This window comes from Argentina anserina, chromosome 6 (assembly GCF_933775445.1).
Source record: "Argentina anserina chromosome 6, drPotAnse1.1, whole genome shotgun sequence".
NCBI classification, from domain to species: Eukaryota; Viridiplantae; Streptophyta; class Magnoliopsida; order Rosales; family Rosaceae; genus Argentina; species Argentina anserina.
This window is the reverse complement of record NC_065877.1, coordinates 3,003,088-3,015,618: the sequence shown is the minus strand read 5'-3', so window position 1 is coordinate 3,015,618 and position 12,531 is coordinate 3,003,088. Positions and strand designations below refer to the sequence as shown.

The window sequence follows — 12,531 nt, the reverse complement described above, 5'->3', positions numbered from 1 at the left end:
CGGTTACAATATTGGCTACAATATTTTGTTCTCTACAACATATTCTCTAAGAAGGAATATATATATATAGGCATAAATGCTGATTTGCACCTTAAATTTGGCTGAAATTGTCAATTTGCACCCCGAACTTGCATTTGAGTCAATTTACCTCCTAAACTTGGTAAAAATTGCCGATTTGCACCCTATCCGTTAAAATTAACTGTTTCTATCCAATTTTGCGTCACATGTCATGCATTTTAAGGGGTAATATTGTCATTATATATTTATTCATATTGAATGATGAAATAAATTAATAAAATTACTTAAGAGGAACACTTAATACAATGTTTGTTTTTTCGAAACATGTTATTGATTTATATATTTATTATTTTATGTGATATGGTATGTTAAAAGATATTAGAAAAAATATAAATAAATAAATAAATACATTGAAATTTAAAAATAAATGTGTGTTCCGAGAGAATTACTATTCTACCATTGATTGTGTCTTAGCCTTATTAGGTTTCCTGTTAGAGATAGATTCGCATCTCTGTAATAGATTAGGACTCCGAATCCTACGGGATTGTGGTTATGTAATGCATATATATTGGTCTCATTATCAATCAATAAACGGTTACGTTCTGTTCTATTACGTCGTTATTCTCGTTTTGTTCATCCTCCAACAATGTGTACATATAAAAATATATTTATACACAACACACTATATTTGAATGGGTGGGTATATTGAAAATATAATTCAAAGTAGGGTTAAGTAGGTAGAAAAAAGATGTAAATAAATAATTTGATTAACAAAATAATCCTCATTTTAAAAGAATATTTTTATTTGTTTTTAAGAAAAATATAAATAAAAAATGACAACATTACCCCTCATGTGCATGACATGTGACGCAAAATTGGATAAAAACAGTTAAATTTAACGGATGTGGTGCAAATCGGCAATTTTTACCAAGTTTATGAGGTAAATTGACTCATATACAAGTTCGGGGTGTAAATCGGCAATTTTTACCAAATTTAGGAGGTAAATTGACTCAAATGCAAGTTCAGGGTGCAAGTTGACAATTTCAGCCAAATTTAGGGTGCAAATCGGCATTTATGCCATATATATATATAAAGTATTTAGCCAGAGTGAAGCTTAATTATGAAATTAAAGAGTAAAGTTCTAATTTTGACACACTTTTCGGTCAACTTTTTTCACCATAAGTAATTCAATATTTAGGTATGTTATTCAAGATCATCTCTACAAAATTTAATCCAATTCGGATATCGCTAAAATATTGAAATTAGATTAAATCAATGAATGAATTAAAAATGTTCAACATGGACCGTTCGTGTAAATCTCAATTTTAAAAGCTTAAGCGATTGTCGAATTAGATGAAACTTTGTAGAGATGGTCTTGAATAATATACCTAAATATTGAATCACTTATGATAAAAAAAATGGACCGAAAAGTGTGCCAAAATTGAAACTTCATTCTGTAATTTTAGAGTGAAGCTTCACTCTTGATAGAAACGATATATATATATATATATATACAAAAAAATTATAATAATCTACAATTTTAAAAAAGTGGATTTTATATGTTGATACTATATTATTTTAATTGAAGTAATAAATATTTTTTAAAAGAAAATAAAATGACGTGAAATATCTTGTGTGGCAGCTCATAATTTTCAACCACCACTACAGTACCATATACCTACACTCAGTATTTCAAGATTTTATTCTCTCAGTATAGTTAGTTTATAAACAAATAAAATTGTATATCTTAATATAAAAGTTATACCACATTATTATGCATGTTGTAATTCACATGACTAAAATTCAAAAAATAGAATCTCGACATTCAGATGTGATTTTCCCACTAAATATGGATAAAATATAAAATTCAACAAATTTTTAATCATTCCGGACTCGATATACACTATCCACCCTAATTAGCACACTATCTTCTTAAGGACAGTAGTGACGCGCTGTTAAATTATTTTAACATTTTTAGACTGAGATAAATTTTAGAGGATTTTTCGAGCATCATAGCTATTTTTAAAGAATATTTGAATATTTCATATCATTTTAAATTAAATTAAAAAAATTAAAATGACATGTTGTGCAATAATGGCGGCCTATTTGTCTTTTAAATGATTTAACAACTTCGAAAATTCTTTTAAATAGCTACAATGACTGAAATATTTTGCAAAAGATACAACAATCTCGTAATGATGCGCCCTATGTAATCATAATATTTTTTTTAGATTGTCATATTCAAATAACAAAGTTGTTGTTAGGAATGCATAAGGTAGAAAAAAGTTAATGGTATGGATCGAGACTCATACATTACTGAAAATTAATGAATTTTTAACCACGGCCATAATACACTAAAATAATGATATCCTATGGTCAGTTTTTGTAAATTTTATTATCTCATCGTAGTTAGTTTACAAACGAATACATTTACATATAACCTAGTACAAACGTTATACCACGTTACTAGACACGTTATATATTCACCTTGATAAAATTCACAAAAAGAAATTCCAACCATTGTATGTGATTGCCGCACTAAAATATGGATATAGTGCAAAATTCAATATATTTCGTAATCGTTCGTGTCTCTATCTACGCGATCAACCCTAATTAGCACACTACATCCACACTACATCCCTAAAGGCAGTCATATCATGTGGTTAAAATTATTTTAAAGTTTTAACGTGAGTGTATAGAGCGGAATATTAAGAGACTGTGGAAATGTTCGGAGAATGTTTCGAGCATCGAAGCTATTTTCAAAGAATATTTGAAGATTTCATATCATTTTAAATTAGGTAAGAAAATAAAAAAAGACACGAGGCACAATTTTGGCTATTCATTTGTCTTTTAAATGATTTGGCAACTTCGAAAATTCTTTAAAAATAGCTACGGTGACCGATTTTTAAAAAACAAAATTACAACAATCTCCTACTAATATGTCCAATCTAAGCATACAATTGTTTTTATTTTCATATTCAAATAACAAGGCTATTGTTAATGATGTATACGGTAGAAACAATTAATCATATGGATTGAGACTCAAATATTACTCAAACTTAATGAATTTTCAACCACGGCCATAGTACACTACAATAATGATATCCTATGGTCAGTTTTTGTAAATTTTATTCTCTTAGCAAAGTTAGTTTACAAACGAATATATTTACATATAACCTAGTACAAACGTATATCACACTACTAGGCACGTTGTAATTCACCTAGATAAAAATTCACAAAATCAAATTCCAACCATTGGATGTGATTGCTGCACTAAAATATGGATATGGTACAAAATTCAATAAATGTCATAATAGTTCGGGTCTCGATCTACGCGGTCAACCCTAATTAGCACCTACATCCACACTACATCCCTAAAGACAACCATATCGTATGGTTAAACGTATTTTAAATTTTTTACATGGGTGGATAGAGAGGAATATTAAGAGATTGTGGTAATTTGCAGAGTATTTTTAGAGCATCGGAGATATTTGTAAAGAATATTTGAAAATTTCAGATCATTTTTTATTTGGTAAAAAAATTAAAATGGCACGTGGTGCAATTCTGGCGGCCCTTTTTTTATTTTAAATGATTTGGAAACTTCAAAAATTCTTTAAAAATAGCTACGGTGACCGAAAACTTTTGTAAAAATTACAACAATCGCCTACTAATGTGCCCTATCTAATCATATAATTTTTTTTAGATTGTTATATTCAAATAACAAAGCCGCTGTTAAGAATGTATAAGGTAGAAAGAGTTAATCATATGGATCAAGACTCAAACATTACTGAAAATTAATGAATTTTTAACCACAGCTATAGTACACTACAAAAATTTTATCCTACGGTCAGTTTTTGTAAATTTTATGCTCTCAGCAAAGTTAGTTTACAAACAAATATATTTACATATAACCTAGTACAAACGTTATACCACACTACTAGGCACGTTGTAATTCACCTAGATAAAATTCACAAAATCAAATTCCAACCATTGGATGTGAAAATATCCAGCGGTTGAAATTTTAATTTGTAAATTTTAGTCACGTGAATCACAATGTTCCTAGTGATGTTGTATAACATTTGTATAAGGTTATATGCAAAGGTATTCGTTTATAAACTAACTATACTGTGAAAATAAAATTTGGAAAAACAAAACGTAGAATATTGTCGCTATAGTGTACTATAGCCGTGGTTGAAAATTCACTAGTTTTCGGTGTTGTTCGTGTCTCGATACACACGATTAATACTTTCCACCTCATATACTCCTAAGAGTGGTTGTGTTACCCGAATATGATTATCCAAAAAAATTTATATGGGTAGATAGAGCGTATCAATATGAGAGTATAATAATCTTCCCATAATTGTTCAGGCACCATTACTATTTTTAAATAATTTTTGAAATTGATAAATCATCTAAAAGACAAATGGGCGGGTAGAATTGCGCCATGTGTTTATTTTATTTTTTATTTAAGTTTAAATGATCTGAAACCTTCTAAAGAGTTAAAAAAATAGTTCCGATGCTCAAAAACTTCTCAGAAAACTACCCCAATCTTAGGATTGTCCACTATATCAACTCGTATAAAACTTTTAAATAAATTTATCCGAACATATGGCTGCCTATAGGAAGGTATTGTGTTAATTTGGGTTGATCGTGTAGATCGAGATACAAATAAAAACGAAAATTAGTGAATTTTGTACCATATCCACATTTTAGTGCCGCGATCACATCCAAATGTCATAATTTTATTCACGTAAATCATTGCGTGCTTAGTAATATGGATAATATTTGTATTAGGTTATATATAAATGTATTCGTTTATAAATTGATTATGCTATGAGAATAAAATTTGGAAGAATCAATTGTAGGATATCGTCGCTATAGTGTATTTTTAGCCATGGTTGAAAATTCACTAATTTTCAGTAATGTTCGAGTCTCAATTCACACAGTCATCTCTTTATGTTTCAAACCTTTTTATGTGCCATCCAACGATCGAATTTTAATTTTACCAAATCTAGATGTTGGAATCATAACAATGCTACTAAAGTTGTATAACTTGTTTATCATGTTTTATGCAAGTGTGTATGATGTTACCACGACAATGAAAATATATATGTTGTACAACTTTTACGTATTTCGATTAAGTTTTGAATTCTAGTTACACATCCATAATTGCTATCTAAACCTCTATCATCATTTTTTTCCTGAATATTTCAAATTTACCTCTTTAATTTCTATCTACACCTCCTTCTACTTTGCCTCATCTTCTTATGTTTCAATCTAAAAAGGCATTGATTCAATCTTTTTTCTCATCTTATTATGTTCAAAAATGAGATATAATCACTTCAAATTAAAAACAACGATCTCATATAGGTCAATAATACATATTGGTTTCATAAAATTGGTTAACAATAAATTTTTTAACACAATAGAAAAATTAGGAATAAGATTTTTGACCTGACACTCTACAATTCTACTACAATAAATGTTAAATTGAATTTGATTCGACTTCCATAATATAATATGCTTCAATGGAAAATAGAAGTCTGTTGTAGATTGAAAAGATGAAGCCGTAAATGTGAGAGCTTTAAAAAAATGATGAGAGTTTATAGAAAGACTAAAATAGGATAATTAGTGAGATATAGATAACAAGTATAGACGTGTCTCTAAAATCACCCTTCTCGATTCACTCATAACTTTGTATCTCATTTTACGTCTTTATGGGAGCCATATCACATTGCAATAGTTACTTAAATATCTTTACGTAAGTGGATAGAGGGCATTAATGTGGCATTACAAAAAAATTCAGGAAATTTTTTGTGCAGCATAGCTATTTATAAGTGTTTTTTTTTTAGTTTAGAATAACTAAAAAATTTTTTTATGTGGCCTGCAACGAATCATGTGGTGATTTTCTTACTTTTTATGATTGAAAACGTCTATAACTCTTAAAAATCTTTAAAGGTTGCTTAAACAATTTACCAAAAATTGTTGCACTACTATGTTTTTGATACAACCAACGTGCTTTATTTCCCCTGCGTATTGGGAAAAAAGGATGAGATTTCCGAAAAGTCTTTAATGGAATGCGCACGTGGCGCAATGATCGCCACTGATTTCGATAAATGAGTCTTTACTTTTTAATATATTCTCAAAACTTTTTTTATTCATTTATGAAGTTACAATGTCTCTTTTTGAAAAAAGTTATTTTTATTTGCTATTTGCCCCTTGCAACCCTGAAATATAAGAATCTTGCCCTTTCTTCGAGCTATGTTGAAGGTTTTTGTTAAAGGACAAAAGCTGCCCAACAAACTATTCCATATGAGTTTCTAGAAAAGTTGGGGTTGGGCAACTGTACAAATTCTCCATATCATGAATCCGCCCCAGAAACGATACCTATGTCTTTACCTCACCCCAGTAGAAAAGCATAAGAAACAAATCGTCTGTAAATTAATCGGAAACAGTTTCCCGATGTAGGTGTTACCGAATTCGCGAAGAGAGTCCTTTAGATGGAGTTACAAAAGGCTTCTAGTTCTTATGGAAAGCCGATCATCCCACGACAAGTACTTTCTCTCCTTCAGAAGCTCTTGTTCTTCGGACGACATTTCTCACCCAAAAAAGGAAAAAAAGCACAAAGCCTTGCTTTCTCACTCTACTTGGTTCATCGCCACAACAAATCCCATATCCGATCCAAAATTGGCTAATCAAATTTGGTCTCTATAGATCATATATTGGCTTTTTTTTAGTAGAAAAAAGGATTCTGGAGTGGTGGGTATAGGGTACATTTTCTCAGTTTCGAAGACAGAGATCAATAAATTCCCCATTTGTGTTTTCATCTCCGACAAAACCCAACAACAACCATAATTTCAAGCATGGCGCGTGGGTGTGCAACCAACCCGTGTATATACCGTGTACTGAATAAGCTCTCGTGAGTTGCATGGCAAATAGGAAGTTTCGGAACAAGTGAAGGGTAGTTTCCTCCCCAGCCTCACATAAAGGCCATACAGGAGTAAGATCAAAATGCTTCTTAATCAAATTTACTCTTGTTGGGAGGAAGTCTTAGCAAGCTTTCCATAGCCACAGTTTCACCTTACTCGGCACCTTGCTCTTCTAAAACTTTTCCCAAAATTGAATAATACAATTAAAAGAGGAGGATGAGGAGGAGCTAGAAACTACCATAGAGGGAAACACCAAGTTTTTATAGTTTCCATACTTATTTGTTATTAAAGAAAGATGACTTGCTAGCCAAAATCAGTAAATGTACCAAAATGACTCCCAAACATTAAATAACAATACTGTAAGTGTAATTCAGACAATTACAAAATCTATTTTGATTAAAAATAAATAAAAAAATAAATGACCTCTCACTCCCATTCCCTCTATCACTAATTACCTTTTTTTGTGATAAGATTATCTTTGCACACAGCACACACATGACACATGCGCGCAAGTCATCTGAAAAAAAAAAGTAATATTGTTTATAGAAAGTCTTATGCGTACGGTGTGTAAATATACTACCCAATAAGAATGGTTAAAATCGATTACTTATGTACAAATATATGGTATACATCTCAATCCCTCAACAATTTCACCTAAATACTGATAATTACAAGGGTAATGGCCATGTGTACCAGAATTGTAAATTCCGACACGACCCGATAACACCACGCGAAACTAGTACAAAATAAAATAGGTTGAACTCGCACGATTAAAAAGCATGTTAGTGGTAGGTCAACTCGCAAGGACCCATTTAATAAACGGGTCAACAACGTGTTAACCCGCTAACATCAAATAAACCCGCATGACACGTTTAATAAAAAGGTCAAACTAAATTTTATATAAAATATGCGTACATAAGCTAATTAAAATGATAACATTATATGTATATAAAGATTTAGTAAGTCTCTTCTCATTTTAAACTAGAAATTTTGGTAATATATTGAATTTTTTTTGTTTGATTATTGCTTTAGTTGGTTATCTCATCTAAAATGACATAAGATATTTATTAAATGGATTGGAAACATGTAACATGTTTAATAAATAGATTGAATTTGAATTTAAATTTTGACATGTTTATTAGATGGGTTTGGTTTGAGTTATATTTTATAACACACGATACATCTTGTCTCGATATGAACTCAACCCGATACAACTCATTGACAACCTATTATGTACTATGTCACGGCTTAAGAATTTTCATTCTCATTGAATATGTATCCTTGATGAACTAAACAATACCAAAAAGTCTTCTATGTACGGTATGTAATTACATGGCTCCATTTTATTCGTCTATATAGCCATGCATGTTTATATTGGAAAAAATCTTGAACATGCATGCAGGTCGTCAAGGAATCTGATAGTTTGTCCGAATGACTGGATGAGGCTTCTAATAAGTAATGCCTAATGACTAATGTGACTGCCATAGAGGCGCGGCACATGTATTTAATATAGTTCCTTTTATATTTGAAAAACAAAAAGAGTTCAATAACGTGTCTAATTTATCGGCATTCGTGACAAATGGCTGACATTCTAGCCAGCCAACTCCGACTACATATTGGCCTTTTTTTTTTCTCGGCAAGGAGATCCATGTGATAAATCCATATAAATTTATTTTTGACGTAATATTCAATCTCCAAAGCAGACACAATAGGCATAGAATTAACAGTTCGAACTTGACAAATATGGGGAGTCTCTTGGCGTCTACATGATCAGAATTTGAAGGTAAGAATCTTCTTCATTTCCCCTAAAGGAGGTATGGAAAACTTCAACAAATTGTATTCATCTGAAGACTTTGTGGAGCAAGTTCTATTAGAACTTCCTTCAAAATCTTTGATGCGATTTCAGTGTGTATGTAATTTGTGGTGTAGTTTAATAAAAACACCTAGTTTTGTAGCCAAACACCTCTCCAATTCTATGCGAGCATCCTCTATACCCATCCTTTTCAAGCGACAAGTCCTAAAAGATAAGGACAATAAGATTAAGGATGAGAATGAACTTGATATTGTTGATAATGTGGAAACTCTATTATCATCAATTCATCTATGCAATGAGGAATATGGTGATTTCCATCTAACAACTCTTGTTGAAGATCTTAAAGTTCCGCTTCCAGCTCCTCTGAAGTTAAAACATTCTTCGGATCTTACAATTGCCGGTCATTGTGATGGTATCATATGTGCTAAACTTTTCATTGGCAACGTCATTTTAGGCAACCCAGCTATGAAGGAATTCAAGCTTGTTCCCAAGTCTTTTCTTCTCCTTCCCAAAGATGACTTTGATCTCTGGTCGCTTGACTATGAATTAGACTGTTACTCAGAGTATTTGGGGTTCGGCTATGATCCTAAAGGTAATGATTACAAAATTGTTAGATTCGTAATGTATTCTGAGTCATCTTATTGGTTTGGAGCAGAAGTATATACTATGCGTTCTAATGCTTGGAGAAAGATCGAGACCGAATACGAATATGACCCGTGTAGGACTTCTCATGTTGATTGGTGCGCTAATATGCCTATATACTTCAACGGAATATGTTACTGGCACGCAAATGGTTACCACATGGAATGTTCGGAATTCATTCTATCATTTGATATGGGTAACGAGCTATTTCATATGATATTGATTCCAGATTTGGCTGATGGATGTAAAGTTGTGACGCTTGCCAAGTGGAAAGAGTTCATTTCTCTTTTGACATATCAAGAACAAATTGGAGTTCCTCAATCTTACGAAATGTGGGTAATAGACAATGGTTCATGGACAAAATATTTAACTATAGGACCTGTGGAAGGTGACAGAATTCCGTTGCTATTTTGGAATAGTGACAAACTTCTTATGGTTACTGATAACGATGGGCATATTGTCTCATATAACACTAGCACAAAAATATTGAAGTATCTTCCTATTAATTTCATGATAGACGTGTATAATAGTCAAGCACTTGTTTATGTGGATAGTATTGTCTCCATCAACGGGGGTAACATACTTGAAGATATACATATTTCTGCTTTTTATGGGAGTGGTAAATTTTATTGTAAGCACGGAGATGCGGTCGATATTTCTGCATTTTATGGGACTGAAAAGTTAGAGTTGTGACTATCTATTTTTTTTTTTTTGAGAAGAGAGTTGTGACTATATATCTATGGTCATGTATTGTGTGCTTAACAGAATGTATCTGATCACTATCCAATCAAACTTCTTCCAGCGAGTTGTCTTCTTCTTTCTTCTCAACATCCAGATCAATATACATGATGTTTTTTTTAGAAGACGATCACTATACATCAATATTCAATACATGATTGATGAATACATCCGGAAGGAAAAATAAAAAGGACGTATTGTCGACGTTACTGCATGACATGCATGCATGTTTAATGTTTTTAGCAATTTTGCTCGTCTATATTCTTCCACGCATGAATTGGAAGATGCTTTATAGTTTTGTTACCAAGGTGATAGCTAGGAGACTACATTTCCATCAGAGAGATCCAAAAGAAGTTCATCGCTCTTCCAAAATACCAAGGGAATCTCGCATGTTATATGTCCAATGGCCAACTGTTCAGTCCAACCATTAACACCATTAGCTAGGTCATCCATTTGCCATAAATCGAAGGATTTAAGATCATCGTTTCCTTGACAAGAAATAAGAAAAACACAGTCTTGCCACACAGCGAGGTGCTCAACAATTAATTCCGTCTCTGGGATGAGTATTATCCGGAACCGAAAACTCTTCAAATGAGTATGGTTAAATTTGATGAGCATTACTTGAATTTGACTATTGTATATGATGAATTGAACTTTTACATATCATTCTGATAGCTTCCAAATGTGACTACATGAAATTCCAATGAATGTAATTAGCTCACTACAAAAGTACAAATAGGAATGCATTGATGATGATTTTCCATTGAAAATATGATCCTTGAGGCTGAAGAGAAAATTGAGGCTGAGAACCTCATTAAGGATAGGCTGGGAGGAAAAGGAGGAGGACATGCATGCAAGTGATGCAACGTACGTACTCATCCATTGATGTAAACACAGTTGGAAAATGGTTAGAAAAACCATTTAATTTTTTTTAATTGATTAATTTAATTAAGTTAAACTTATAATTAATCAAAGATAAACATAGATTTGAGTTCTCCATAATGAGGGCTACAAGATCATATGTTTGTTTATGTAATTTGATTTATGAGTGAATAAGAAATTGTCACTCAAAGATGGCTACTTAGAATGAGGGAAAGATGTTTGTCCCACATTAGAAAAGAGAAGTGTTGAAAAGACTTTATATAGAATCCATTGTGTATTGATTGTAAAGTGTGTAAGCCCCCTTATATCCTCTCGCGCAAGGGGGGGTGCGACCTGCGGACACGAATGCAACACCGAATTGAGGGTCGGAACGCAGATTCTTTTTACATTTCCGAAAATTCGTTTTGGACGTTTCAAATTCTCTTGACTGTTCAAATTCTTCTTTTGTAACGACTAAGTTATTGTGTGTTATGGAGAATTATAACAATTGAAATCAGTGCTTGTAACATATGTAACTCATATATGTTATGATTTTTTGATTTCTATAACAGCCATCTTATTCATTGCTGATTGCAAATCCTCACTGTATAAATAACCACTATACTTTCATTGTAAATCATCCATTCGAAACACAGTCCTCTCCCACTCTCAAAGTTCTTAGTTTTTCTCTGGTGATAGAAAGAGGTACATTTCGAGTTCGTTGAGGGTTCTAGTTAGTAGTGCAATTTTCTAGAATTGTTTAGTCGTTATATCCTCGGAGACAAGCGCCGAGCATCCTTGCACCGGTAGAGGAGGTGTAAACGTCTTAAGGACAATGTGGTATCACACATGTCTCGACTAGTTCTTCCATCACCAATCGTTCGGTATTTTGGTTGAATTTCTTTTCGTGTTCTTCGTTATTAGAGTTACATTGGTCTCTGATTTATAATTATTTATAATTTAATTTATTAAATTATATATGCAATATATCACTACTTTTTCTAATAAACACAATTTTGCAATGAATCAATGATACACACAAGACAAACCTAGAAATTTCAATGTTCGACGTATAAATAGACGACCCAATGTGGATGTGTGATAAGTTAACGGTTAAGATTGCTTCATGGAGTTCCACTCCATATATATAAGCATTTCTAGTTATCCATACTTACTATTATTAATAAAAGAGGACTTTGCTAGCGAAAATCAATAAATGAACCGATGACTCTCAAACATTAAATAACAATATTGTAAGTGTAATTCAAACAATTATAAAATATATTTTTTGATTTTAAAATAAAATAAATGACCTCCACACCCATCCCTCCAAAGCTCCCATAACTGGTTTACATATATATACATATCTATATAGTCTTTTAAGTGTAATATGATATATTTGCACACATGACACATGCAGATCATCTGGAAAAAAAGGTACTATTGTTTGTATAAAGTCTTTAAGTGTACAGTGCATGTGTAAATATATGACCTGATGAGAATGATTAAAATCGATAATTTTGGTGCAAA

At 31.9% G+C, this 12,531-nt stretch overlaps 2 protein-coding genes across 4 annotated transcripts in view; one reads left to right on the top strand and one right to left on the bottom strand.

Annotated features, from left to right (window-relative positions):
* The window catches only part of LOC126797663 (uncharacterized), a 251,411-nt gene that overhangs the window by 123,920 nt on the left and 114,960 nt on the right, over positions 1-12,531 (bottom strand). The gene's annotated exons all lie outside the window — the stretch shown is intronic.
* LOC126800918 (F-box/kelch-repeat protein At3g06240-like) lies at positions 8,764-10,095 on the top strand. The gene has a single exon (XM_050528344.1). The coding sequence runs from the start codon at positions 8,764-8,766 to the stop codon at positions 10,093-10,095; it is 1,332 nt and encodes a 443-aa protein (XP_050384301.1).

Coding starts and splice junctions, on each gene's coding strand:
- LOC126800918 (XM_050528344.1), top strand. CDS start 8,764: ATGGAAAACTTCAACAAATTGTATTCATCTGAAGACTTTGTGGAGCAA.